The sequence below is a fragment of the Anoplophora glabripennis genome, unplaced genomic scaffold (assembly GCF_000390285.2).
Source record: "Anoplophora glabripennis isolate ALB-LARVAE unplaced genomic scaffold, Agla_2.0 scaffold727, whole genome shotgun sequence".
NCBI classification, from domain to species: Eukaryota; Metazoa; Arthropoda; class Insecta; order Coleoptera; family Cerambycidae; genus Anoplophora; species Anoplophora glabripennis.
In genome coordinates, this window is record NW_019416835.1 from 17,226 (window position 1) to 42,692 (window position 25,467).

A 25,467-nucleotide genomic window follows, 5' to 3' on the forward strand; every position below is an offset into this window, starting at 1 on the left:
ATATATATATATGTGCCATTTCCTTTTTTGAAGGAGATTGTATTCTAATCCTTCTAACTGATTCTACTAATAGTAATTTTTAACTAACCTGTAAAGAGTTTGTCTGATATTTGTGGTATTCGGTATTTGCTTTTAAATCATCTATATCAACATTTGGTAATCCTGAAATCAACAATTCTAATTCTTGTTCATTGAAAATAGAAATTAGGCGCATAGGAATAATATCATAGAATCCTTCCAGAAATGAGTTCAATCTGAAAATGAAGAAATTTTGAGCGTTCAGTGCAACCTTTTGCTTTTCAATATAATAACTTACTGTTGTTTTATGGCACCCGTCATTTTCATTTGGCAAACAAGTCGAACATATTCCATCTTGTTTTCTTCCGTTACAGGAATATGCCTACCGTTTGGTATCAAATCCCTAGTCTCTGTAACACCAAACTCACTAATTTCAGTACTAAATGTCAAATCTAAGCCCAAGTGGTTTATATTGTTCTCCATCAAATAAACTAATCCTCGGTAGAAACTGTAGTCCTCACTCTCCATATCAGTATATTTTACTGGGATGCCCAGAATGTGTTTATAGAAGGAACGGGTGAAATAACATTCTAGTAATTTATTGTCATAGATTGCTTTTGCTAAAAACCGAAGTGTAACTAATTTCGAGAAGCACATTGATTGATGATGATAAATTAAAGATTTGTAAATGAATCAGAATTTAATTAGTTCGATGTTACTTACCTATAACTCGTCCCACGAATTTGTAGTAACAAAGGTGATTCGAATTATAGTGACTCGCCGAGTTGATCATATAAGTTACACGATCTCCGGGTGAAACGGTAAACAGAGCATACATTGGATTGAAAATATCTCTTGAAATGATCACATACCATTCTCTCAGTAGACCACCAGCATCTTGCCCTTCTTCATCTGAAACGTTCATTGAAATATTAATTGTAATATCGAAATTGAAAATGGGATAAGAATTTATGTTTCACCTTCAAATACAATGTAGAAGCGATTTTTCCATTCCTCCGGTGGTCTCCTAAACAATTCTCTGAATGAGTCTTCGAAGATATTACTTCTTCTAACATGTACTGCCGTCTCTTCCCTTCTAATTCCGTGATCCATTCTCTCCAGTTCGGTTCTGAAGTAGCGACGTTTTATATCGAAATCAAGGATCCTAGTGTGATCGACAAGGACTGCAAACGGCCCATCAGCTAAATGTGCGGTACTTTGTCTCAAGATCTGATTCAAAACGGTACGGTGTTTCTCGGCAAAAGCAAGGAATTGTTGTTGTTCCGGTGTCACCGTTGTCTTTGTGCTGGTTTCTGCAACTCTATCTGGTTCTGCGGCATTACTCTCGACTGGTTCCTGTTGTGGTTCACCATCTGAGGGGTTTTGTTCAGGCTGGGGCGCGTTTGAATTGGAAGTTGCTCTTGCATCGTTAGATTGCTCAGATTCGGACTCGTCTTGCATCGATTCTTCTTCGGTTTCTTTGGTTTCCTTGTCTTTTCCTTTTGCCGCACCTTGCTGCGGAGAGTGGACTAGGAAAAACGCTTCGACAGCAGGCTGAAAATTAAGTTTCGATAATTTTAAAAATACTAATATTATAATAGTCGTTTACCTGCAGGACGAGTACGGCATGATGATCCGGAGCATGTTCCAATTCCAAAAGACACTGGCTAAGCGTTTCCCACAAACTTCCAAGACTGCCCAATTGCTCACTTAAGGCAGGTAATTCATAAGCTCCCGAATCAGCTACAAGTAGAAAGGAAATTAAATAAAACCAGTTTAAGATATTATTTCGCAATTCAAGCTACCTCTTTTCATGCTCTGTTTGATGGGGTTCCTTATTTGAACGATAACTCTTAGGACCCTAAGGAAAAACACTTGACTTGATGATTTCGAGGTGAGAGGTACCATAGAAGGCAACTGGAGCTCGCAGGCAGTTTTCACTTTAGTTGAAGCCGTTACCACAACCTGCTCATTGGTGAATCTGTTATAAATTATGCCCTTTGATGTGGACGGTCCTTCTTCTAATTTTCGCTTTTGTGTGTTGCTAATTAGATCTTTCAAGTCTTTAAGCATACTCTGAATTTGGCTCTCTACTATATCACCGATTTCAACGGCACCATTTAGAAGAAGATTTAGTATCTGGAAATTTTTTAAACGACAAATGTATATATAATATATTCAATATAAATGCGTAATATATTGCTTACCATAAAACTCATTTCCAAAGAGGAATTTGCTAAATTAAGCAGCAAATTTGTAATGAACTCGAGCCCTTCTTCTGAACAATTTTTGTAGGTGATAACATTAACGGCCAAGTTCAAGGCGTGCATTGGAGGAGTGTTCGCAGAATTCTCAGAATTCTGGGGTTTACCTTTAACCGATTTATGTGGTTTTACTAGTTCGGGCATTCCAGAAGTTGTTACAGACAATAATTTTAACAAATTGTCTGTCAACTGAGTGTTTCTATTTACCACTGGGGAAGCTAGCAAATTCAACAGTTTGCCAAAAACAGTTTGATCGAATGAAATAACACCATCCGCATCACTAGTCGTACTCGAAGTATTATTCTTCTGTATGCTCTTACCTTTTTTGGTAGCAGAATCCAGACGAAGTAAAACATCCCAGAAATCAGAAGATGTAGTATCGTTTTTAACTTTTACCGGAGTTATCGTATTTTTCTCAGTATCGTCTCGAATGCATTTTATTGGAAGTAAACAAGACGGAAAGGCTTTAGCGAGCGATGTAAATAGATCCAAAGTATTTCTGCAGACGATCGGAGCTGCTTGAGGGTGAATACTGATAACACTTGAACCATTTGATTTGTCACATTTTTTACCAATCGTTTTGTTTACTATAAAAACATTGGCTGCACACCCTAAGGCGGCTTCCATGCGAATGGTGAGCCAGTGACCGCCGTTTTGCAAATGTCTAGCATCCGTTAGTAATTTACTTGTTAAAGGTCCCGGCCTTGGGCCTTTCCTTGAGGGTTTGTTAATATTATCGTCCGGTTGTACATGAACGCTTTTCTCAATAATAGACAATAAAGCATTAATAATCCATTCTCTAGTAGGAGCGTGGTAACATAAGTTACGTATTACTCTATGTAGTCTTAATTTGTTCAAATGGGGATCATCGGTGAAAAGCAATATAAGCAGGCAAGCTATTCCTTCGTGATCTAATAATTGTCGGCCGCGTATTTTCATCTGTGAATTTGAGGGTACCGGAGTACTCCATTGGTTCCAACCTCCTCTAGGGAAGTTACTAGGTCTAAGAGTTTGCCTTCCACGGGAGTGTCTAATTATAGTTGATAGGTTACTTTGTAAAAATCTTTCTTGGGCCATTTGCCTGTTTCTGGCATACCAATCTCTGCGGAGAGTCTGTGCCTCAGCGGCTAAATCGGGTGGCAATGCCGACATTTGAGAATCTTCCATATCAGAGAGTATCTAAAATTTGTATAATCAACATTATCAATGAAAATATATAATTAATATTTGTTGAATTGTTGTTTTACATAACCCAAAACTGATTTGATTAAAATTTCCTTTTATTAAACTGCATACTATACATTTTTATATGTACCGTAACATTTAAATGAAAATATTTATTATTATTGGTATATACAGGTTGTCTACTGTAAGAAGGCCATTCCTATGGATCTAGGAAAAGTACGCAAAGTTCAGGGTCGCCTAACTCTTTTGATTTAAGAGATAGGGATAACTTACATATTTTAATGAAATTTCATGGCAAAATTGATATCTTTCACCTAGTATAAACAGATTTTTAAAGCATTATATGTAATTTGCCGCGTCCTCTAAGCAGGAAAAAAAAATTGTCATCGAAGCAGGCTGCGGGTACAAAAAATTTCTTGTTTTTTCCTCTTCCATGCGATATCCTATATGTTGCCTTTACCTTTTATATTTATTACATTTTTTACAATTTTGGTATAAAAAATGTAAACATTTTCGTGTTAAAGTAACAATTGTTATAGACACGTCAACTACAAAAAATTTAATAAATATAATGTACTTCTTTGAGGCAAAATACAGATTTTCTTTTCACATTACTATAATATTGGTTTTTTACTTTAGACAATGAGAATAGGTGAGGCATATTTATTGATTGTCTAAAAAGAACAAATTAAAGCGCCATAGGCAAAAATTTCAAATTTTCAAGGTCAAATGGCTTAAAACGAATCAGGAAATTTTTAGTTGCATTTGCAATATTACCGAAAAACTGACGTTCGCGAGAAGGATTTTCATTTAAATTTTATAAAAAATAGAAACACAATTAAACACGGTATACAGAAAAGTTTTTTTAAACAAACACTTCCACCAAACCACTTATACTCCGAATACCATTCATTCCGAAAATTCCGAACGTACACTTCGTCTTTTGACTTCCCCCTTTTTTCCACATCGAGAGAAGGGACAGGTCCCTTACAATTTAGAAAATCCTTTTTGTTCCCAATTTTCCACCTGGAAAATGGCGTTTCCAACAAAATACATAATGAATTATTCATAGGAAACATTTTTACAATTATTCATACAAAACAAATATATAACCGTTATAATCGTGCACCGGGCGACGTATCATATAAACTGTTTAAAGGGAGGCGATAGGTGATACTGCTTCAATTTCCGAGTCTTTTGTTCCCCCACATCATAGTTGCCTCACGTGTTGGCCGTTTCGTTGCCATGACAAACGCCGTAAACAACGTTATGAAGTGAAGTAGAATACATGAATACAAACTGATTTCGATCCACGTTTCTTGCTTATGCTATACATTGTAGGATAGGCATGGCATGTTTAAAACAATTTCTACATTTTTGATGCCAAAATTATAAAAAAAATATAATAAATATAAAAGATAAAGGCGACATGTAGTTCATCGCATGAAAGAGGAAACAATCAATTTTTTTGCATCTATAGTCTGCTTTTTTTTTGTCTGTGTACAGGGCGCAGCAAATTACATACGATACTTCAAAAAATTGTTTATACCATGTGAAAGATATTAATTTTGCCATGAAATTTTATTATAATAAATCTTCTCTATCTCCTAAAATAAAAAAGCTAGATGGCCCTACGACACTTTTCAAGTTTTTTTTTTTTTGATTACTCATAAAGTTGGATCTCAAATTTGTTTTTGCGAGCACGAAGGCCTCAAAAAATGTAACAAAAACATATAAAGATTTTTTGACGTGCATCGTGTATTAAGGGGGTGAGCCATTTAACACTCCCGCTGCCAATATCTCCGAAATGAAGAAATTTATTGTAGTTCCGGAAACTAGGGCTGTTAGGTCCCTCGAATAGCTTCAAATTGTAGTTAGAACCCTTAGTACAAATCTTTCTGTATAGATGGCGTGGTAATACTAAAAAATTTTTTGATCCCTGGAGCGTGGAAATGCAGTCCATTTGAAAGATCGTTAAATTTTGAGTAATTTTATAGATTAATAGATTCCGAAGATATAAACAAAAAATTATTTTTTTTTTAACAGACCTATGTTTATAAGGCAAACTCCTATTATTTTAAAGAGATCTATCTGTCCTCGAAGTTTCCTGCATAAAATTCGGACCACCCTGTATACACCACCTACTAACAAACAATAAATTATAAAAAATAACAAATGATCAACTACAGAAAAAAAATTGTACAATGGTAAATCTTATAACTAGTATCGTTAAATTGAAAGATGCAAACTGATAAAACTGTAATTATTGAAAAATAATATGTGTCATCTATCATATATGTTTTATTTCAAACAAATGGCATGAGCCACCTATGACTGCATTTTTTAATAACATTTGATAAGATAGGGTTCGTCTCTGCCCCATTTAAGTATTACCATTGTACAATTTTTTTTCTGTAGTCGATGATTCGTTTTTTTTTATAATTTATTGTTTGTTAGTATGTGATGTGAATAAAGCCATTATAATAATATTTTAAAAGAATATTTTGTCTCAGCGTGATTTAAATAAAATAACAGATTTTCCCGTTACGTCATACATTGCATATTGAAGTATAGGGAAAAACTTTATATCACAAAAATTACTCAGAATTTAACGATCTTTCAGATGGACTGCAGTTCCAGGTCCCAGGGATCAAAAAATTTTTTAGTATCGTCGCGCCATCTACACAGAAAGATTTGAACTAACAGTTCTAACTAAAATTTGAAGCTATTCTAGGAACCTAATAACCCCAATTTCCAGAACTAAAATAAATTGCATAATTTCGGAAATATTAGCAGCGGGAGTGTTACATGGCGCACCCTGTATATATATATAATCGAATTTTGAATGGGGACTGTTTTTTTTTTTTAAATTCATAATACATTTTATTTTCATAATTTTCATATCCCAGCGTAACCTCAAATGCCGTAAGCTGGCCGCATACGCGACTTACTGCACGCATTAAGTTTTTTTTATATTACATCTACCACATTCAGTTCTCTAACTCCAGAAATGTAATCCATACATGACTTAGATATTTAAAACAAAACGTCAAATAATAAGGATATTCGACATATTCGGCCATTTTGCCCACCTAGCGCCCTGTTGAATGACAACTTAAAAAGAGTACATGCACTTAACGTTACATGAAGGATTACATCCATCCAAATATGTTTATTATCATTATTAAAAGTAAAAATTGAGCAGACGTTCGGTTCTCTTTTCAAAGTTACTCACCATTGTTCTTAACGAAGGCTGCAAAGTTTCAAAGAAAGCCCCGGCATCCACAGGTTCATTAGGATTTGCCCTTGCTGCAGCTTGTCGTTGTTGTTCGAGTCTCTGTTGAGTTAACACTTCTTCTTGTAACGCCGGAGGTAGAGCCGCCAAGAACTCTGGACTAACTTCATTTGAAGCGTTCGCCTGTTCTTGCTGTTCATTATTTGCAGAACTGGCAGCGCTCGCTGCAATACGTTGTTGAAGACATAATATTCTATGCTGTTCCAATACTTCCCTGCGCATTTCCGGAGGTAACGCCTCTAAGAATGAAGGATCTACACCTTCCGGGATTTCTTCGTCTGTGTTTATAGTACTCGGACCAGCTTCACCGGGTGCGTCGCTGTTAGACGCTTCGCCATTACCTTCGGCACTAGCTGGTGCTTCACTATCACCTTCACCGTGGCTGGTTCCGGCCGACGCCTGCGTACGAGATGAGTCTCTATCGTTATTTGTTAATGAATCAATATGCTGGTTAATTGCTTCCTCGAAAATAGCTCTGAGAGGATTTGTGGACTGTGTATATCGTATGAGATCTTGGTTACTTTGGGTTTCGTTGATTTCATTGTCTTCCTGGTCACGATCGCCACTTGATTGTAGCGGTGGGGAACTGACGGGTCGCGCGAATATTATATTAGGTCTTGTTGATCTGATATATGCTGGGAGGGACATTTCAAAAGGATTGGATGATTCGCTATCAGTTCTTATTTCCGATTCTGCTCTGCTGTTCGAGTCATCTGTGTTCCTAGTTATATTTTCTGAAGCTTCAGTGGTTTGCACTGCAGCGTTATGTGTTGCTTCAGATATGCTGCTCTGAGAGTTTTCGTTTGAGCCTCTGACAAAGCTCAATTGGAGTGGGGATAGAATAATATCTTCGTTCTGAGTATTCCCTTCAGATCTGTCATTGGATGTGTCCGATGTTTCTAAAGGAATGCCGTCAATGTCTTCGTCGTCTACTATAAAGAGAGAAATATTCAGAGTGATGCGGCATTTATTGAATAAAATTTGTCGTTGTTTAGAGAAATGACACAGTACCTTCTCTGGAAGCAGGTTCTGCAGAAACATCTGCTGGAGGAATTGGGACACCATCAATATCTTCATCGTCTATAAAAACAAAGGCACAAATACACTTTAATTTTGTCATACTTTTCACGGTAGAAACTCACCTTCTTTATTTTGTTGCTCCCCTGGGCCAGAGTTAGGATCATCGTAATTAAACAAAACAGTTTCTTGGCTAAATTCATCCTGGATCTCAGGATCGCTTTTCTGTTTCCTCTTTTTAGAATTCTCCTCGTCTTCTTTTAACTTCTTATTACGTAGTTCTTCATTTCTGTACTTTATCAAATCGGGAATAAGCTGATTACAGACATACGTCGTGCAATCATAAACAGATTCCAAATCCAACAACTTTGACTCAATATTCCACCAATGTAAGACAGGCGGAACGTGACTTAAGGTAGCGGCCAAACTTGGACCGAAAAGATAACCGGACTGATCGACAAAATCTATCTGTTCTTCATTTGCTGGAATTATACCAAAATTATCCATTACGACAACCCTGGCTGACTCACGAATTTCAGTAGGTCCGCTCAAGAGATTATTAGCTGACATCATGTTAGCCATGTGGGGATCATGTGGACCTAAAAGTCTATATAATTTTTTGTTAATGATCGAATACGATTGATAATTGTATTGTACCTTTGCAATATAACTGGAGGATTTGGATTCCTGGGGCTGAACAAATATTGATAGCGCCTAGCTCGATTTGTTCTTTGGTTACGTGATACGGTGCTCTGGTTTGTCTCCGTATTATTGCGGGACATCAGAAGGGGATGTGTAATAGCTACTAGAATATAAATAAATATTAACTTTGCAAATGCTGGAAATTAAAATGCTATTCAATATATATACAGAGTGACCCATTTCAAAGCGGGCCATCCTTATAACATTTTTATTTAAGGAGCGATTTTGACGAAATTTTTTGAAATCTGGAGAGCGGAAAGGTGTATTTTGAAGCCAGACGGCGTCCAGTATTTTTTAAAATTAAGGCCTACTAGATCACATCCAAAGGCTGAAAAATCCAGAATCTATATTAGCGATTTTTTTAGAAAAAATCTGCGTACGTCACTGGATTCGGCGTCCCCTGAAATGGATCTGTACCAAATTCCATAAAAAAATATTCAACATTAACGATTCTACGGCTAAATTGCTGTCAAGTTGTTTATTATGCATTAAGAAGTTTTTTATCTAGCAACCCATGCGATAACAAATCAGTCACAATATTTAATAACAACAAGTTTATTAGATTCGTACAACCAACGCAAAAGAACTACGCGAAAAAATAAGACTGGCATGCACTGAAATTACACCACATCAATTGTCTGCCGTGGCATACATTGAAAGACGATACCATAAATGCGTTCAATTAAATGGAAATTTAGTTGAAAAATACAGAATTTAAAGTTAATTCATGTGTTAATTTAATTTTATTTTATTGTTTTTTATAAATTTTATGTTTGTGTTTGTTTCATTGTATTTTGATATAAGGATGTCTATTAAATATTGTTATTAAATATTTGTTGTGATTGATTTGTTATCGCATGGGTTACTAGATAAAAAGCTTTTTGATGCATAAATAAACAATTCGAGTGCAATTTAGCCATAGAATCGTTAATGTTGAATATTTTTTCATAAAATTTGGTACAGATCCATTTCAGGGGACTCCGAATCCAGTGGCGTACGCAGATTTTTTCTAAAAAAATCGCTAATATAGATTCTGGATTTTTCAGCCTTTGAATGTGATCCAGTAGGCCTTAGTTTTAAAAAAATACTGGACGCCGCTTGGCCTCAAAACACACCTTTCCGCCCCCCACATTTTAAAAAAAACTTCGTCAAAATCGCTGCATAAATAAAAATGTTATGCGGGTGGCCCGCTTTCAAATGGGTCACTCTGTATATATAATATATATATAGAAAAACCTTGCCGTTCGCAGGCGATAGGTTCCAGAAGATTACCGCGAAGCGTAAATCCGTGATGCGCAAGTCATTATGTTAGTGGCTAAGGCAAGAAAGAGTAAAATACAGTATTCAAATAAAATGATTACCTGTGTGATCATTTGGATTGTTCTCGTCCAGGATGGGTACAGCAAAACCATTTTCATTCCACCGAATCATCCTGGGTAAAGCATTATCGTTATCGGCATCATATTGAATCATTAGAATATCTTCATCTCTGTCATTTGTAGCAATTCGGAACATTCCGGAACTGCTTTCTAGTAATTCAGAACCTAGATTAAAAACAAAATAAATAAATAAATAAACAAGTTACCTATTCGTCTTTCTCGATCGTTGTTATCGTCATCGTCATAATTGTTATCTTCGTTTTCTTCGGTATCATCGATATTGTCGTCATCTCCCTCATTATCATCATTGCCTTCATCATCAACTTGATCAGAAGGATTAGAATCTGATTCCCCGGAATCTGTGCTCATCAATTCTTCCTGTAAATCAAACTAATATTATTAGATAGAATACAGTAAAAGTAAAGAAATGTTATTACCGTAGCGTCACGCTCGTGATCATATCCAATAGTACCGTCTTCATCGATGTCCATGGTATTGTTTCTGCTCGACGGGACATCGTTGTAACCTTGACTGTTGTCATTATTTCTTTGCTCCAGGATCTCCATCATCTCTTCTAGTGTGTTATCCAGTTCTCCAGTTCCAACAGCATTGTTTTCTAAACTGGAAGCTACGGCTGATATATCGTGATCTGTATTTTCTGCATCTTCTATGTCTTCCCCTTGAGCATTTGTACCTTCGGTAGAAGTACCACTTTGTGCTCCAGTAGTCTCTTCATTGGATTGTTGACTTTTTCTATTCTTGGTCTGACTACCACTTGGAGTGGGTTGATTGATGGTTCTAGACAACGATTCCAATGGTTTCAATGCAGCATTTGCAGTAAAAGACGTATTTGGTGAAGACAGATCAAGGTAGTGCGTTATTTTAGCTAGATCGCTGAATACGCCACGTCTTATCATGAGTTTTACTATGTTATTAATACTGCAACTGGTCCATCTATTGGCATGAGGAAGAGGACAATTGTCGATCATGGTAGAGATAATTCCACAGATGTGTTGTACTTGGTTATGTTTTTCAGATGATTCAGGAAGATACAATGCCCTAGTAAGTGCAACCTTTACTTCTGATACTAATGTTATCTGTGCTTCTGGAGAATGGTTCGAGGATGCTAACGCTGCTATTAACATTCTGCACATTGTGGAACAATCAGAATCGGATATGTTTTCTGTGGCTGGTAAGATTTTATCGAAAATAAATGCTAGTGCAGAAGTGTCTTCTGTAATGATATTTGAACACTCAGCTTTGTACTTATATTCCGTAATGAGTTTAGCTATAGGACCAAATGACACTACGGCATCTGCTAAAATCTTTAAAATAACCGATTTAGGTAACATTGGTTTTTTGGTAGAGACTTGACTCTTTTTGTTCTCAGCAGAAGTGTTTTCTTCCCCATTTTCGGTATTCGATGTGCGCGCACTTGTAGAAGGAGGTGATTCTTCATCGTCTACATTAATACCTTGGCTTTCCGAGTCACTCTTGGGCTGTTCCGTTTCAGACGTTTCATCTTCAAGGGGCTTTAAGAGGGCATCAAGTAAATCACAGACAACTTCTATTGAAATTGAATCTTCTAATGGCGGAGCCTTATTACGGGTGGGCGGTTCTACTTTCAAGGGTAGAGTTGTTTCAGCAGGTTCGCCTTTAGTGGCATTTATATCAACTCTCAAAATATTACTAGCTACTTCATCAAAAGCTTCTGGATCACGGGTTATAGCGCCGCCAATTTGACGAGTTAAATAAATCAAGTCCTTGTATGGGGGAGGGATGGTAGCTAGGGTCCTACCTCTTACTACTTTTTCCATTGCGTATTTCAAGGTGTTGGGTTCTTCTAATGCATGTCTGATTAATATTGTAGCCAAAATGCCGAACCCTCCAAAATCGTTGATCTGTCTCATTTTTAGTAAGCATTTAACCCCTCCATTTTCAACGAAAACTTTGGCCATTTCAAAGTCTCTTGTAAAACGTACGCAAATTTGGAGAGCGGAATGTAAGAGGTCTTTATCTATAGGGAGCTGCATGAGTCTAACACATGCCCTTACTATTTCTCTCGTCTGATTTTGAGTCAAACCTGGCACAGGTACACATCTCTTTTCTTCTTTTTCAGTTAGATCCGCATATCGTGGTTCCTCTGGTACTGGTACATTGACGTCAGTACAACTAGGATGGGTCAACGACATCAGTGTCATTGTTATAGGTCTATTATTTCCAGTCTCATCGTTCATTTGTAGCATGTTAGCGAAGGTAACGGTATATCTTTTCCTACCACAAGTGACTCGAATACTCTGTTCACCGTTCCAGTAAGCTTCATTGATGAGTTTGTTGTTGCTATTGGAATAATGTGCCCATTTACCGGTAACTAAGTCATACCATCTCCATACACGATTGGTACTCATGTGCATTTTGAATTTTCTATCGGTGCAAATCGCAACTTTTGACACTGCATCAAGTAAAAGAAAACTGGGTGCAAGCCATTTAGGTTCCGAGGTGACTTCTAATCCAATCATCATTCTAATAGAGCAACACATTAATTCTATAAGCGGTTCTAATAATTTTGCCCTATGTATAGCATATCCACATGGTATTTTCATTTCAAAATAGGAAGACACCTCAAAGAAAAGGATGTAGAGATGAATATAATTTGTCAAGCGTTTAGCTATTTGCGACTCTGCAATTGTATAATAGCTTATAATGTTAGCTTCATATGTGTACGAACAGAAAGAGATGGCCTCTACGCATTCATAAATTTTTCCAATCAATGTGTCCAACAAATTATCTCGGTAGGCTCGGCCATTCCTCTTCATGATGGTAACAAGTAATTCGCAAACTTTATGAACCGTTTCGGGTATGACTTCCAATAATTTCAAGCATACATCTAGAGCGTGATTGGTAAACTCGTTGATCAAATTTTCAAATGATTTGCCTTGTTCTTCCAGAGATTCTTTCTTAGTGTCAACTGGTGTAGGAGTGCAGCCAAGAGATATTGCAATTGCTTGTAAAACTTGATCATCTTCTGATTCAACTTCCATAGAATTCCCAGCCGAACGTATCAAATGAGGAGGATTAGACAAAAGATAATCCGTAGCTTGTTCCAAGGTGGATGAATGTAAAAGAGCTTCGATAGCATGTTCTCGGGAGAAACCCATATCAATTAACTGTCTTAAGTTGTCATCCGTATCTCGGATTGCTGGTGTACTGGAAGGTCCTGCGTTGGAATTTCCAGAGTTATCACTTTTATTTTCATCGGACCGCAATTTTTCTTTGATAATTTTTTCTCCTCGAAATATATGACGGAGAATGGTCAATAAGGTTTCCGTCATTCTAGCTCCGTATGATGGCAAAGGTGTCTTTCCCCAAAACAACATGACACTTTCAAAAGCCAGTCTGTGGATCTGTATCAAATATTTTAAGGGATCAAAGTTGTAGCTGTGTGATGGACGACTTGAAATTGTATGAGGGGATTCTAGTATAGCTTTGGGGTTAACCATTTTTTCCAAGAGGGTCAACCAAGCATCGAGAAAACCAAGGGTACCTGAACAACATTAAAGAAATATGGTGACAAACAGAAGAATGTATGTATTTAAAATTTCAAAAAAAAAAAAAACACTAAGAGGTAACTGAAAGTTTAATATCTTAAATCAAGAGATAACTTTTTTCTTTTTTGTAGTAATTATATTCCGAGTCTTAGCATATGTATAAGAATATAAAATACCAAATAACAGAAGAATGTATGTATTTAAAATTTCAAAAAAAAAAAAACACTAAGAGGTCACTGAAAGTTTAATATCTTAAATCAAGAGATAACTATTTTCTTTTTTGTAGTAATTATATTCCAAGTCTTAGTATATGTATAAGAATATAAAATACCAAATATTACTTACCTTCGGGAAGCACGGAATATTCGATCCCCTCATCTGCACTTAGATTTCCAGCATTCAAAGCCCATCTGAATGTCTTGAAAAATATGGCTTGACCACCAAGGCTAACAAATTTCTTCAACATAAGATGATATGGATAGCGTCTTTCATCAAATAGCATCGGGCTTGTGAACCCAACGCTGCATATTAAGAAGGTAAGTCTACACTTTGCTGTAGGACATGGCGGTAATCTATCACAATCTAAACCTTCAGCCAGCAAAATATTCAAAGCCGTTGCCACATTTCTTGCATATAGCGAAGGCATGGGAGGTGCTGCAACAATATTTTGACCTCTTCTTTGGCGAATGGGTGAACCGACACATAACTTCACTAGCAAACCGAACAGTTCGGCAAGTGCTCTGCCTAGTCTTGATGAGGCTCCCAATAGAGGTTTAATGTATTTCAAGTTACGATTGTCTTGTCTGTTAATGGCGGCACCCGTTTCGCTGTCAACATCCATCGAAATTGGAGGCGGATTAGTGCTTAATGCTTCCATGGCAGAAGCAACATTTCCAGTTGTATCCGACGTTGAATTTCCTTCACACTGTAAAATTTGGAAAACAACGTATGTAATTTATTTAAAGGGGCAAATTTAAATAATATAATTATTAAACTTTCTTATTATACCGGGTGATTCAGTTTGATATTCGCGGCCTCGTATCTCTTTTATTTTAACAAATACCTATGACAAACCCTATATATTTTCAACTCTATCAAATGACATTATTAGATCGTCTCCATGGTAACATATGTCAAAATTGCTATAGTCAACTGTTTTTGTTCAAATGGCACACTATATATTATTTTATCAATTCTGGAAGATATTTTTTTCTGCGTGCATATCATTTGATAGAGTTTGAGTGGGGGACTTAAAAATATATAGGGTTTGTTATAGCTACATATTTGTTAAAATAAAAGAGATACGGGGCCGCGAAAACCAAACTGAATCGCCCGGTTTATAAATTTTCTAAGAATCAAATTGATATTTACCCTGTCAAAAAAGGCGTTCAGCTTTTCTATGTCCTCTCTAGTGAAATCACAATCTGAAGGGATTAAATCGTCGCTACAATATGCCAAAAGTAAAGTGCTTTCCCAGACCAAGGAAGTGTAAAGATCAGCTAAGCCCTTTAGAACTTCAAGCCCTTCTTCTGAACCCCAATGTTGTAGCGACAGGTTCCTGATTTCCGTTTGACCAGTTCGACATATGTGGACGAACATTATAACGTAACCGTGTGCAGCGCCCATGGCGTGTAAAAGCGGAGTATCTGTAGCTGTACTAAATGCAGTCTCTATGTCCGAGGCATTTGCTAGTTCTAAAAGGAGTTTTGAACCTCCAGGCCCCTCTTGTTTTGCATACAACGGTTTTAACTGACTTAAAACAGCTCCCAATTGAGAGAGTCCTTCTCTGAACAATACTGGTTCATGCGCAAGGTTTAAAATGCTTTTGCAGACTGTGGCGACTGCTTGTGCAGGATTAGTCACTGGACAGTCAACTGGCAAGTTTCGCAATCCAAGGATTTTCAATAAGGGCTTCAACCCCCCCTTTTCAACAAATTCTCTGCAATGATCATCAGTTGAATTGTTGCTTAGTATAGCATCTATAAATTTCATTGCGTTAAGTATATAGTCGATCAAGGCAATCGGCGTCCTTTCACTGTTGGACTGAGCCTGAGACTCAGCTTGTGCATTTTGTGAAGACGTTGATGTTTCGTCTTCATCTTCTTCTTCCTCGTCAGATGACCCTTCAGCGTTAGTTGTAGATCTTGAATTATTCGATGGTGAAACTTCAGATTTACTGTGTGGCCTCCAACAGATGTATTTTGGATTAGTTCCTAAATAGACGAGTTCTTCGAGCAGATTAATGATGGCCAGCGTAGCATCTTGTCTAAGACTAGGTTGATGGCGCATTAATTCATCCATTGCATTACCCAAGTTGCATGCTGTGTCTGCGGTAGGCTCCGAACTACGTCTTCTCCTCATAGCTGGCAAATAATTTGGAGATAAAAGTATATTGAATAATTTCTCAAATGGTTTACATTTAGCAAACGACTCTAGACCACGTGTATTCAAACACAAAGCGCTGAAGACATTTGGTAAAGATCCAAGGACTTCTCTAGTGGAAGGAACTTCTTTTACCAACAAAGAATGCAAAACTACATCCGTCAGTCCATTGTCTTGTAAAGCGGATAGTAGAGCGGGTTCTTGATATACATATACTGTCACAACATCGGTAGCTAACAGAAATAAGGACGGACCATAATACTCGGCGTTAGCTATTATATTTTTTAATGAATTAGGAAGAGTTCCTTCCATAAGGTGTCTAATACTTTCAGCAAATGTAGAATCTTGGAAGGCCTTTTTTAAGAAGTTTAACATGGACTTAAGGAGAGCTGCACGTTGCGGAAGACAAGTTTTTCCAGCATTTTCCGATACAAATTCCAGATCTACGGAAGTTACATGTTCCTCTTCATTTTCTCCTCCTGTTGATGGGCCTGCTGCATTTTCATCAAATGTCTGCTCTGAAGTGTTCATCTTAATTTGATACAACTGATCCTTTTTACAAAAATTTACTTCAACCTGTAAACAAATTTATATTAAAGCAAAAATTAATCATACAATTCCTGCAAAGTGTTCATGGCATAACTTCTTTAATTGTATATTTCATTAAAATATAAATGAAACACTTACATCCAATCTGTTAATGAAACTTTGAAGACCACCGTGTACTTGGAAAGCTTGCATATCAATATTAGTGATTAAATCAATAACACGTACGGCACGAGTGACAAACTGAAATAATAGAAATTTAAAAATTTAAAATAATGTTTTAATTAACATACAGTTATGTGATCCAGTTCAAATCCTTGCCAATTTATTACTTGAAGAAGGGACTCCATCATACCACAAGAAACTAAGGCTTCTCCCCCAGACTCGTAACTTGCTAGGTGATACAGGAATGAAAATAATGCCGTGGTCAAGCTAACAGGAAATTTAGAATCTCCTGAACCGTTGTTAGCATTAACGGCCTCGATATCAAAGTCCATGCCAGCCGATTCCAAATGTGAAGCTTCTTGGGCATTACAAAAATCTGTTTTACTAGACTCATTACTGGATTCATCAAAAGATGATGATGATATCTCATCTTGGAGTTTCATTTTCTTGAAGGCACTGTGGCCAAAGTCAACTTGGTTTGTTAGCGATGATATACAATTCCTCACTAAAACTGGCAAAAAACCATGATATTGACTTGCACCCGTTACATCTATTATATTGTTCAGTCTCGATCCAGGTCTCCTACTACAAATTAAAATCCAATTTAACTAAATGAAACATATATAAAAAAAAAATCTTACTTGGGGACATGTGGATTTCTATCCAGGTGTATAATAGCAGTTAATGTGCGTAAAGCAGCACATCTAATGTCCGTTAGCTGTGGATCCTGCAGTTCTACTACTTCTACTAACTCTTCTAGAAGACCATTGTACAAAAGGTTAGAAGGTGAATCTTGAATTGCATTAGAATAAACAAGTACAGACAAAGCCTGCAGTCTTGCTTGAACACTTTTCAATCTGTTGCGATAATCAGCAAAGTGGGTGGCTAACCTCACATGAGTAAATAACCACATCTTTAATGAACAAAAATAAAAATAACATAATTAAAATAAAAAATAAACAGAACATACCGACTAAAAATTGTAACCTACCTCTTTTTCTGGAGGTACATAGTAGAGGCTAACTAGTGATTTCATAATCTCCGCAGGTGTTTTGTGAAGTTTATCAATATGTTCAATGTGAATTATGTGGAGACTCGGTTTTCCAATTTTTGGTTCTCCTGTCCTAGGGTCTCGTTTTGGTGATTTTGTCTCATCTTCTCTATGAAATTCTACGTGCAATGTGGTTGCGGAAGCAGGAATATCTTTGTCTGCTTGGCAGCAGTCGGCTAATCCAAATCCATTTTCTTTACCACCCCAATTCTGAAATATATATAGTTTATTCAGGCTACAGGAAAAACACCATGAAAAGAAAACTTACCTCTGCTAAATACTGCAAACGTGAAAGCAGGCACTCTTTTTCATCAGGTTTTAGTCGGGTAATAAAGTTGCTTCTTTTAGAAAACATATACAATAAATTTAATACTTCTAAAACAACCGACATGTCATTTGATTCCAAAAGGACTAACAAGTGTTCCATAGAATTATACAGGTGTCGAGAAAATGAGTGTTCTATCAATAAACTGGTGAATCTGAGAATACATATTAGCAGTTGAAAGTCCTGAAATAAAAGAAGAACCATACATGCCACACATTTCTCTCTCTCTCTATATATATATATTTATTGTTCTTTTATTTATTAAATTAAATAATTAAAAATTAATATTTTTTAGAAAATAATGCCGAGTAATTTAAAAAAATTTTAAAAAAGGACTATGCACACACTTAATGGAAATCGGCAGCCCATCAAATTATCTGAAAATGAAATATGTTATACTTTCAGATGCGCCCTCATCAAAAGTTGTCATAAGTCCAAGACCCAAAATGAATACTTATAGATAAGTGACATTAAAAGTGAGCGAGTCCCATCACACTTATATACAGGGTCGGAAAGTCCCCATGGTTCATCGGCCGTTACGTGAGAGCGATAAAAAAAGTCATAGAAATCCATGCGATAGAGAAAGATGGCTATAATGAAGGCGTCTAATAGTCACCGCCCATTTCGCCCTTCCACAAATAAGATCCACTTCTTATTTGTGGAAGGGCGAAATGGGGGGTGATTATTAGACGCCTTCATTATAGCCATCCTTCTCTATCGCACGGATTTCTATGACTTACTTTATCGCTCTCACGTAACGGCCGATGAACCATGGGGACCTTCCGACCCTGTATAGTCTCTTTCACTGAAAGTCGTATGGCACTTCTCTATGTATCTCTTTCTTCAATAAGGCGACTTCGTATGTATCACCTTCCTCTCGAAACAAAGAGAAGGAATAAAAAAGCAGCCATAAAGTAAAAAAATAAACATGCGTATAATAAAAATGGGCCATAAAAGAATAAGGGGGTTGCCGATTTCCATTAACTGTGTGCACGGTCCTTTCACAATATTCACAACATATCGTCGTCAATCAGACAAAGGGACGTAAGTACCAAAAGTGCAATTTGAATAATTTCTCAGAAAAACAATACAGTAGAACCTCGATTATCCGTGCGGCGGATTCATAGTAGAATGAGATGTATTCACTGTCCATGTGCAGATTACCTGACGCGGGACGACAAAATCTCTGATTGTTTGTCGCATATGTATTGTTTACGTAAGTAGTCTAGCATTTGGTTCGTGCACATGCACAAAATTATTGATTTTTTTCCACTGAATTCTACATTTTAACATCTTGTTGTATATACAATGCACCTAACGTTTGTACCTGTGCAATTAGGTATCTACATATACACATATCAATTATTTTATTTTTTATTGTATGTATGTATGTATACCACATACATACATAATATACATTTATACATACTTACCTATCGCTTTCTCGACTGGATATAAAAATTAATCTTCGTATTACATATGTACAGGCTGGTCCATTTTCGATGGGATTTCAGGGTATCTCAGAAACTACTAAAGATATGATAAATCTGACACCACGTTTCTCGTTATTGTCACACTTTTGAACATGTCTGTATCTCAGCTGTTAAATGAGTTAGAGTTAAAGTGAAAACTGCTCAAGACTAATTCTTTGGTGTAGAATTGAATGCTGGTATTAGATTTTTAGTAGGTCTTAAGATTCAGGAGTTATGACCCAAAGTTATATTTTTTTTAATGGAAATCATAGCTGGTCATGACCTAAAAAAATGGAGATTTTTTTTGCTTTTCAGCAATATATCACATGCTATAGTTATTTTTCCAAACACAGAAGAAACAGGGTGTTTTATATATAAATTCGATCCTTTTTTACATTTTAATATGGCTGGCTATGAAAATACATACAAAACTATAATTCTTACTTTTACAAAACTCATATCCGTTGTAAAAATATGACGTTTATTTAAAATATTTATTACAGATAAGGAAAGACAGTTTTCAAATTTTTATTCCACTTCAACTGAAGTTACAATATTAAACATAAATTAAACAATAGTAAGAACCTACATCAATAAAAACTTTCAAAAATGATAGCTAAATGTTCAAATTGCCATCTCTCAACTGTCACACATTTCACGCATCTTCCGGCAACGCTTCGGGTGGCATTCATTAAATGTATATTTGAAATATTATTAAAAGGAATTTTAAATATAATGTCTTTTAGAAAACCCCAAAGGAAAAAGTCCAACGGACTCAAGCCAGGTAACCTAGCTGGCCATCTGATCGGTCCGTTTGTTTCTATCCACATAACTCCTAAAATTTCGTTAGTATTATATTAACACACGATATGTTGTGCATTTAAAATAAATGTCATATTTTTACAACAGATATGACTTTTGTAAAAGTAAGAATTGTAGTTTTATCTGTATTTTCATAGCTGGTCATATTAAAAAGGAAAAAAATATATAATTTATATATAAAACACCCCGTATCTCCCGTGTTTGTAAAAATAACTATAGCATGTGATATATTGCTAAAAAGCAAAAAAAAATCTCTATTTTTTTAGGCAGTGGTCACCTACGATTTCCATTTAAAAAATATAACTTAGGGTCATAACTCTGAAATCTTAAGATCTACTAAAAATCTAATACCGGCATTCAATTATACGCTAAAGAATTAGTCTTGAGCAGTTTTCACTTTAACTCTAACTTATTTAACAGCTGAGATACAGACATGTTAAACAATGAGACAGTAAGTAACGAGAAACGCCCTGTAACTTGGAAACAAATAAAGATAGCAAATTTTTTATCTGACAGTCGAGTTTGCCATGAAAATCGAGCTCGAGAACGTCGTGTCAGATTTATCATATCTTTAGTAGTTTCTGAAATACCCTGAATTCCCATCGAAAATGAACCAGCCTGTACATATGTATGTGTAACAAAGTTCATACGAGCAAGTTTGAGCATTATTTCGATTAACCGCGTTTTCGAATATCCAGAAACGGTCGGGTCCCGGCCAACTGAGATTATCGAGGTTCTACTGTATAAAGAAAAATCATTACAAGCGACTTTTTTTGTGGTATGTATGCTGGATATCGTAGTACTAACTATATATCAATATAGGTGAATATATATGCTTTTATTACCCTATTACCTACCTGTTTTATTTTAAAAAATTCTTTTAAAATTAAACTATCTGTCCAATAATGCTGCACAAGCCATCAAAAAATGGAGTATAAAAAAATAGAGGGTGAAATAAAGAGCGACTGCCCCTACATTATCCCCATGTTTTCAATGCATTTTATTGATATTCACTTCAAAACATGGCTATTTATTAGCTTTGGTCGTGTGTAAATTTGAAAAAAATATCTTCAGACATTTAGGAGAAATTTGTATTTTTACTTTTTTTTTGTTTCAATTTTAAGGGGCTGTAACTCGTTAGGGGTGCATTTTAGTATCTAGGTAAATTAGTTCAAACAGTCTATTTTGACCTCTAGTACAAGGTTATATACATATAATTTGATTTTTATGTTAACAAAATTACTAACACATTTATTAGTCAAGCCTGTATGACACAATACTAATTTTTCTATAAAAATTTAGTGTTTTCTTTTCAAATTTACAGTTTGAAAACAATTAAATTTTATAAAAGTCAACTCTTTAGCTTTCTTCTGATAGTGAGCAGTTATTTGTATTAGAAACATGGGCAGTTGCTTTAAAAATATGTAAAATATTTGTCAAATCAAATAACAAAGGTCAGGTTTTTGTTAACTTTTTAATTACTAAAAAAAATATATTTGATAGTAACACAGAATGCGTCAAAAATGCATGGAAAACTTCTTGCAGCTTGCAGTGAAACAATAACCTATAATAATCGTATTTCTTTGTTGTGAACTGATTAACATATAATCAAAAATGTTTGCAGAAAATATTATTAAATTAAAATAGAGCAGGCCCCATTTTATTTTATCAGAATGAACCATTATTTGCTACTTAGTGAATAATTTTTTTAATAAAGTCATATAGGCTTCAATGAACATGCTTTAAAATGTTCTACAATAAATCCTAATATGAATCAGAATTGATTGTCACATTAGAAGAAAATTTATCTCATTCTGAATGATTTATAGATTAAAAACATTGATAAAACTAGCAATACAAGAATTAATTTGTAACAAAGGTACTTATTAAAAAAATTCTACTATTTATAAGCATTACGTCATTAAATAAACCAAAAAAATTAACTTACCTGTTCATTATATGTATCACACTTAAGAACCCATTTGTTATCATCGCTTCTTTCAGCAGCTGTTCCTAAAATTCTATCAAACACATCGAGAACTTGGGCCCAATGCAATAATTCACACTTTCCGAAAGTCCAGGAATGGATCCTAGACAATTCATCCAAAAGTTCAGTTCGGGAACATTGTTGAAGGCGCTCAATGAGCTGTTGACATTCTAAAGGTACTTCTGATGTGCTTTTACGCACTCTTGATCTGTCTATTTTCATTTTACTGTTGAGTTTTTATGGCTTACTTCATATTTATAACAGCAATGATAAAATCAGCTAAAAGGAAACATGTATAAATAAACAAACACTAGTTATACTCACTATTATCATTTATAAGAACCGTGAACGAATAATTTGATCAGTATGAATTCATTTGAGTTCTAGAAAATGTAACAAATATAGAATTGTTTTTTTAATGTGCAGTACACAAAATATTTGCTTAGTCACCACTTCTCTGTTGCCATCATATAATATAGAAATATATGAAGTTTAAGGTTACCATTGCAGTTAACGGCTGGATCGATTACGGAAAAATTAAAGAAAAATTGATAATGTACCATGGATTGCATAAAAATCATACAGATTTGTACGTACGTACGCTCAATCGGCCATATTGGAAAACAGAATTGACAAAACAAATATTAAGACAATTGCTGACAACAAAATACAAAAACTAAACAAAGGCATAATTATATCGAACTTACAAGTTTTTATGTTGCTTCTCTAAATACACAAAACTGATGTAAAGCTTCAAATTTCATTGATTGATGTTATTGTTTTGAGATAAATATTTAGCGACTTACTAGGACCGCACCACTGTTTCGTGATTTTATATAACTAACGGTCCTTTGTGTTTCATGTGGTCCTAAAATATTATGTGGTGGAACATAGTACATCGGACAAAACACTTAAAAGTAAAACACACTAAGGCACCGAACACTACTAAAAAAACGTATAATATTTAATTTAACAAAATATTTTGATAATCTAGAAATATGCACACTTTCCAGCGTAGATACTTCAGAAACTGTCACAAAGTACCAACATAACCAAACAAAAGTATCGTCGTGTGACGTGTGACTTAAGTTATAAAAATAGCTACCAGCAGCAGCACTGTCACAGAACAGAAATTTAAGCCATTTTTTATGTTGCAATTCAAAACTATGAAATATTTAATTAGTAATGAACTCAATCATGACGACGTGCACAACAATACCGTCTATATTTTCACTCACTAAAATAATACATTTGCGAAATATTCATATAAATTCAATTAACTGCAACCAGCAATATAATACGAGACGTAATTAATACGTATCTATTTATAAACGGCATCTGTTCATTTACTGGGTTTAGTTATATTCAGTTATATTCATAATTGAAATGAGATGGATTTTGTCTGTGAATCTAAATAAATACTAAATGTATCATTAATTGAACTTTTTATCAAATAGCTATTGACATATGTAAGGTATACGTATATACTCGTAGTAATGGGTTATGGACTGAGGAACAAAAAGTGTATTCTAGTACTTAATGTCATCAATTTTTAAATTCATAAACATACGGAAAATATATTTATTAATGTTAACTACAGTGGCGGCTCTTGACTTCCATAACAGAGCGGAAATATTTAAGTACAAAGTTTTGAAAAAAAAAAATCAAATATAATTGGGTAGTTTTATATTAAGTAGATACTATTGAAATCTAGGGAAAAAGTTTGGTTATTTCTCACACCATTGATTTTTCAATACATAGCATTGCAAGTACTGAGTCTGTCTTTACAATCTAATTTAAATTTTTACAATCTTTTAAAAAACACAAGAAACAATGCCTACCTAGGTAGGTAACAAAATTTTACACCACACGTAAATAAATTACTTTTAATAAGAAAAGAAAGTGGTGAACAGCTATTATTTGGTTAAGGACGAAATAAACAGAGAAAGAGAAATATGAAATATGCGCTACTCCCACTCTGTCTTTCACTGCTGCGCGACGGACCGACGGTAACCATGAGTATTGAGTAGTGTACCATGTCCATAGCCGTAAACACTTCACAGATGTACGGATGAGTACGAGGAGCCCACGTATTCAGAGTTTTGCAAACGAATTTTGCAAGTCGAGTTAAATTTACTGCATATTTCAAATTTAACTATATATAGTAGGATCATATTCGATGCAAAGTAATAAATCATTGGCTGACAAGGGAACCAATGCAGTACGCTTTTAAGGGTTTTAGAAATTGAATAATTTCTTTATACATTATGAAGGGACGAAGGGATCAGTTCACGTCTGGCACCTTTGTTCCTACAAAAATTCCTTTATTCTCATAAACTATTTATTTTAAAAGTAATTTATTATAAATCCAATTTGTTTTTTAAATTCCACATATGTACTACATTTTACCTCTGTACGCGCCACTGTTGTTTACTTGTTTTTTGGAGGCGCTCTCTAATTGACGGCAAAGCTCGCCAGGTTAGTATTTGACGTGTAACCGACCACTTCGTACACTCGATGCACCTGGGCGACTACAGCTACTACCGGAACACAGTGCGTATGCAGCGGTATTTCAGATTTTACATTCAATTTCATTTTAAATTTGAATAGTTCATCTTACGCCTCCTAAAAATGATGACACGATTTTTCTTTGATAAAAGACCGACAACTTTTTGCTCTACTTTGCATCGAATACGATCCTACTATAGATAAGATTATAAACTAAATTTTTTTATTATGAAAATTTCTAGGGGGCGGCGCCTCAAAGCCCGCCCGTACCAGCTGCCACTGGTTATAACTATACAAAGAATGCGAATAATAAAAACTAAAGCTTTCATCATGCATTGTTAATATGGTAATAGGTATTGACTCGAATGTATTTGTAACTTGTTTCATATCCTTGGGAGTAATTTTTAAAAATTACTGTTAAATATACAGGGTGTTCCAGAATAACGTGTACAACTGAAGACCACATATTTGTGGACTCTAAATAGACAGATCTAGGGTAATTCACCTACATCTGAAATCGCTTAGTTTGGCCTCTAGATGGCCTCAGTTAGTGAAAATTTTTTTAATGAGTGTTTACGACGATAAGATATACCACCTGTTATTTCATTTTTCGATATGGATACACAAACATACGACGAATTAGAGTTATTTACAATGTGACTAATTTTATTCAAATAATTAGAAAAAACAATCAAATTGATAGCATTATTATTGGCTCTGTACCCAACAGTGGGGAATTTTATTTAGAATTTTTCCAAAACACTTTACCCGGGTTATTGGAAGGTGTGCCGTTTTTACTCA

General features: G+C 35.3%; 1 protein-coding gene across 6 annotated transcripts in view; it reads right to left on the reverse strand.

The window, feature by feature from the left end:
• LOC108914699 (E3 ubiquitin-protein ligase HUWE1) overlaps window positions 1-25,467 on the reverse strand; it is a 54,000-nt gene that overhangs the window by 2,894 nt on the left and 25,639 nt on the right. The window contains exons 1-23 of one of the 6 annotated variants that reach the window (XM_018720556.2): window positions 22,866-23,197; window positions 22,120-22,437; window positions 17,821-18,060; window positions 17,493-17,762; window positions 17,143-17,414; window positions 16,630-17,086; window positions 16,478-16,579; window positions 14,780-16,366; window positions 13,754-14,333; window positions 10,298-13,404; window positions 10,067-10,250; window positions 9,843-10,010; window positions 8,437-8,584; window positions 7,905-8,386; window positions 7,774-7,842; window positions 6,703-7,694; window positions 2,226-3,461; window positions 1,824-2,157; window positions 1,628-1,761; window positions 999-1,572; window positions 742-930; window positions 317-638; window positions 89-254 (exon numbers count right to left, since the gene is read on the reverse strand). In XM_018720556.2, the coding sequence (XP_018576072.1) occupies window positions 89-254; window positions 317-638; window positions 742-930; window positions 999-1,572; window positions 1,628-1,761; window positions 1,824-2,157; window positions 2,226-3,461; window positions 6,703-7,694; window positions 7,774-7,842; window positions 7,905-8,386; window positions 8,437-8,584; window positions 9,843-10,010; window positions 10,067-10,250; window positions 10,298-13,404; window positions 13,754-14,333; window positions 14,780-16,366; window positions 16,478-16,579; window positions 16,630-17,086; window positions 17,143-17,414; window positions 17,493-17,762; window positions 17,821-18,060; window positions 22,120-22,380 (11,874 nt within the window). In that variant the 5' untranslated portion in view covers window positions 22,381-22,437; window positions 22,866-23,197. Of the gene's footprint in view, window positions 1-88; window positions 255-316; window positions 639-741; window positions 931-998; window positions 1,573-1,627; window positions 1,762-1,823; window positions 2,158-2,225; window positions 3,462-6,702; window positions 7,695-7,773; window positions 7,843-7,904; window positions 8,387-8,436; window positions 8,585-9,842; window positions 10,011-10,066; window positions 10,251-10,297; window positions 13,405-13,753; window positions 14,334-14,779; window positions 16,367-16,477; window positions 16,580-16,629; window positions 17,087-17,142; window positions 17,415-17,492; window positions 17,763-17,820; window positions 18,061-22,119; window positions 22,438-22,865; window positions 23,198-25,467 lie in introns of those variants that run through there. The other 5 variants (XM_018720557.1, XM_018720562.1, XM_018720560.1 and 2 more) reach the window with 5 other exon arrangements.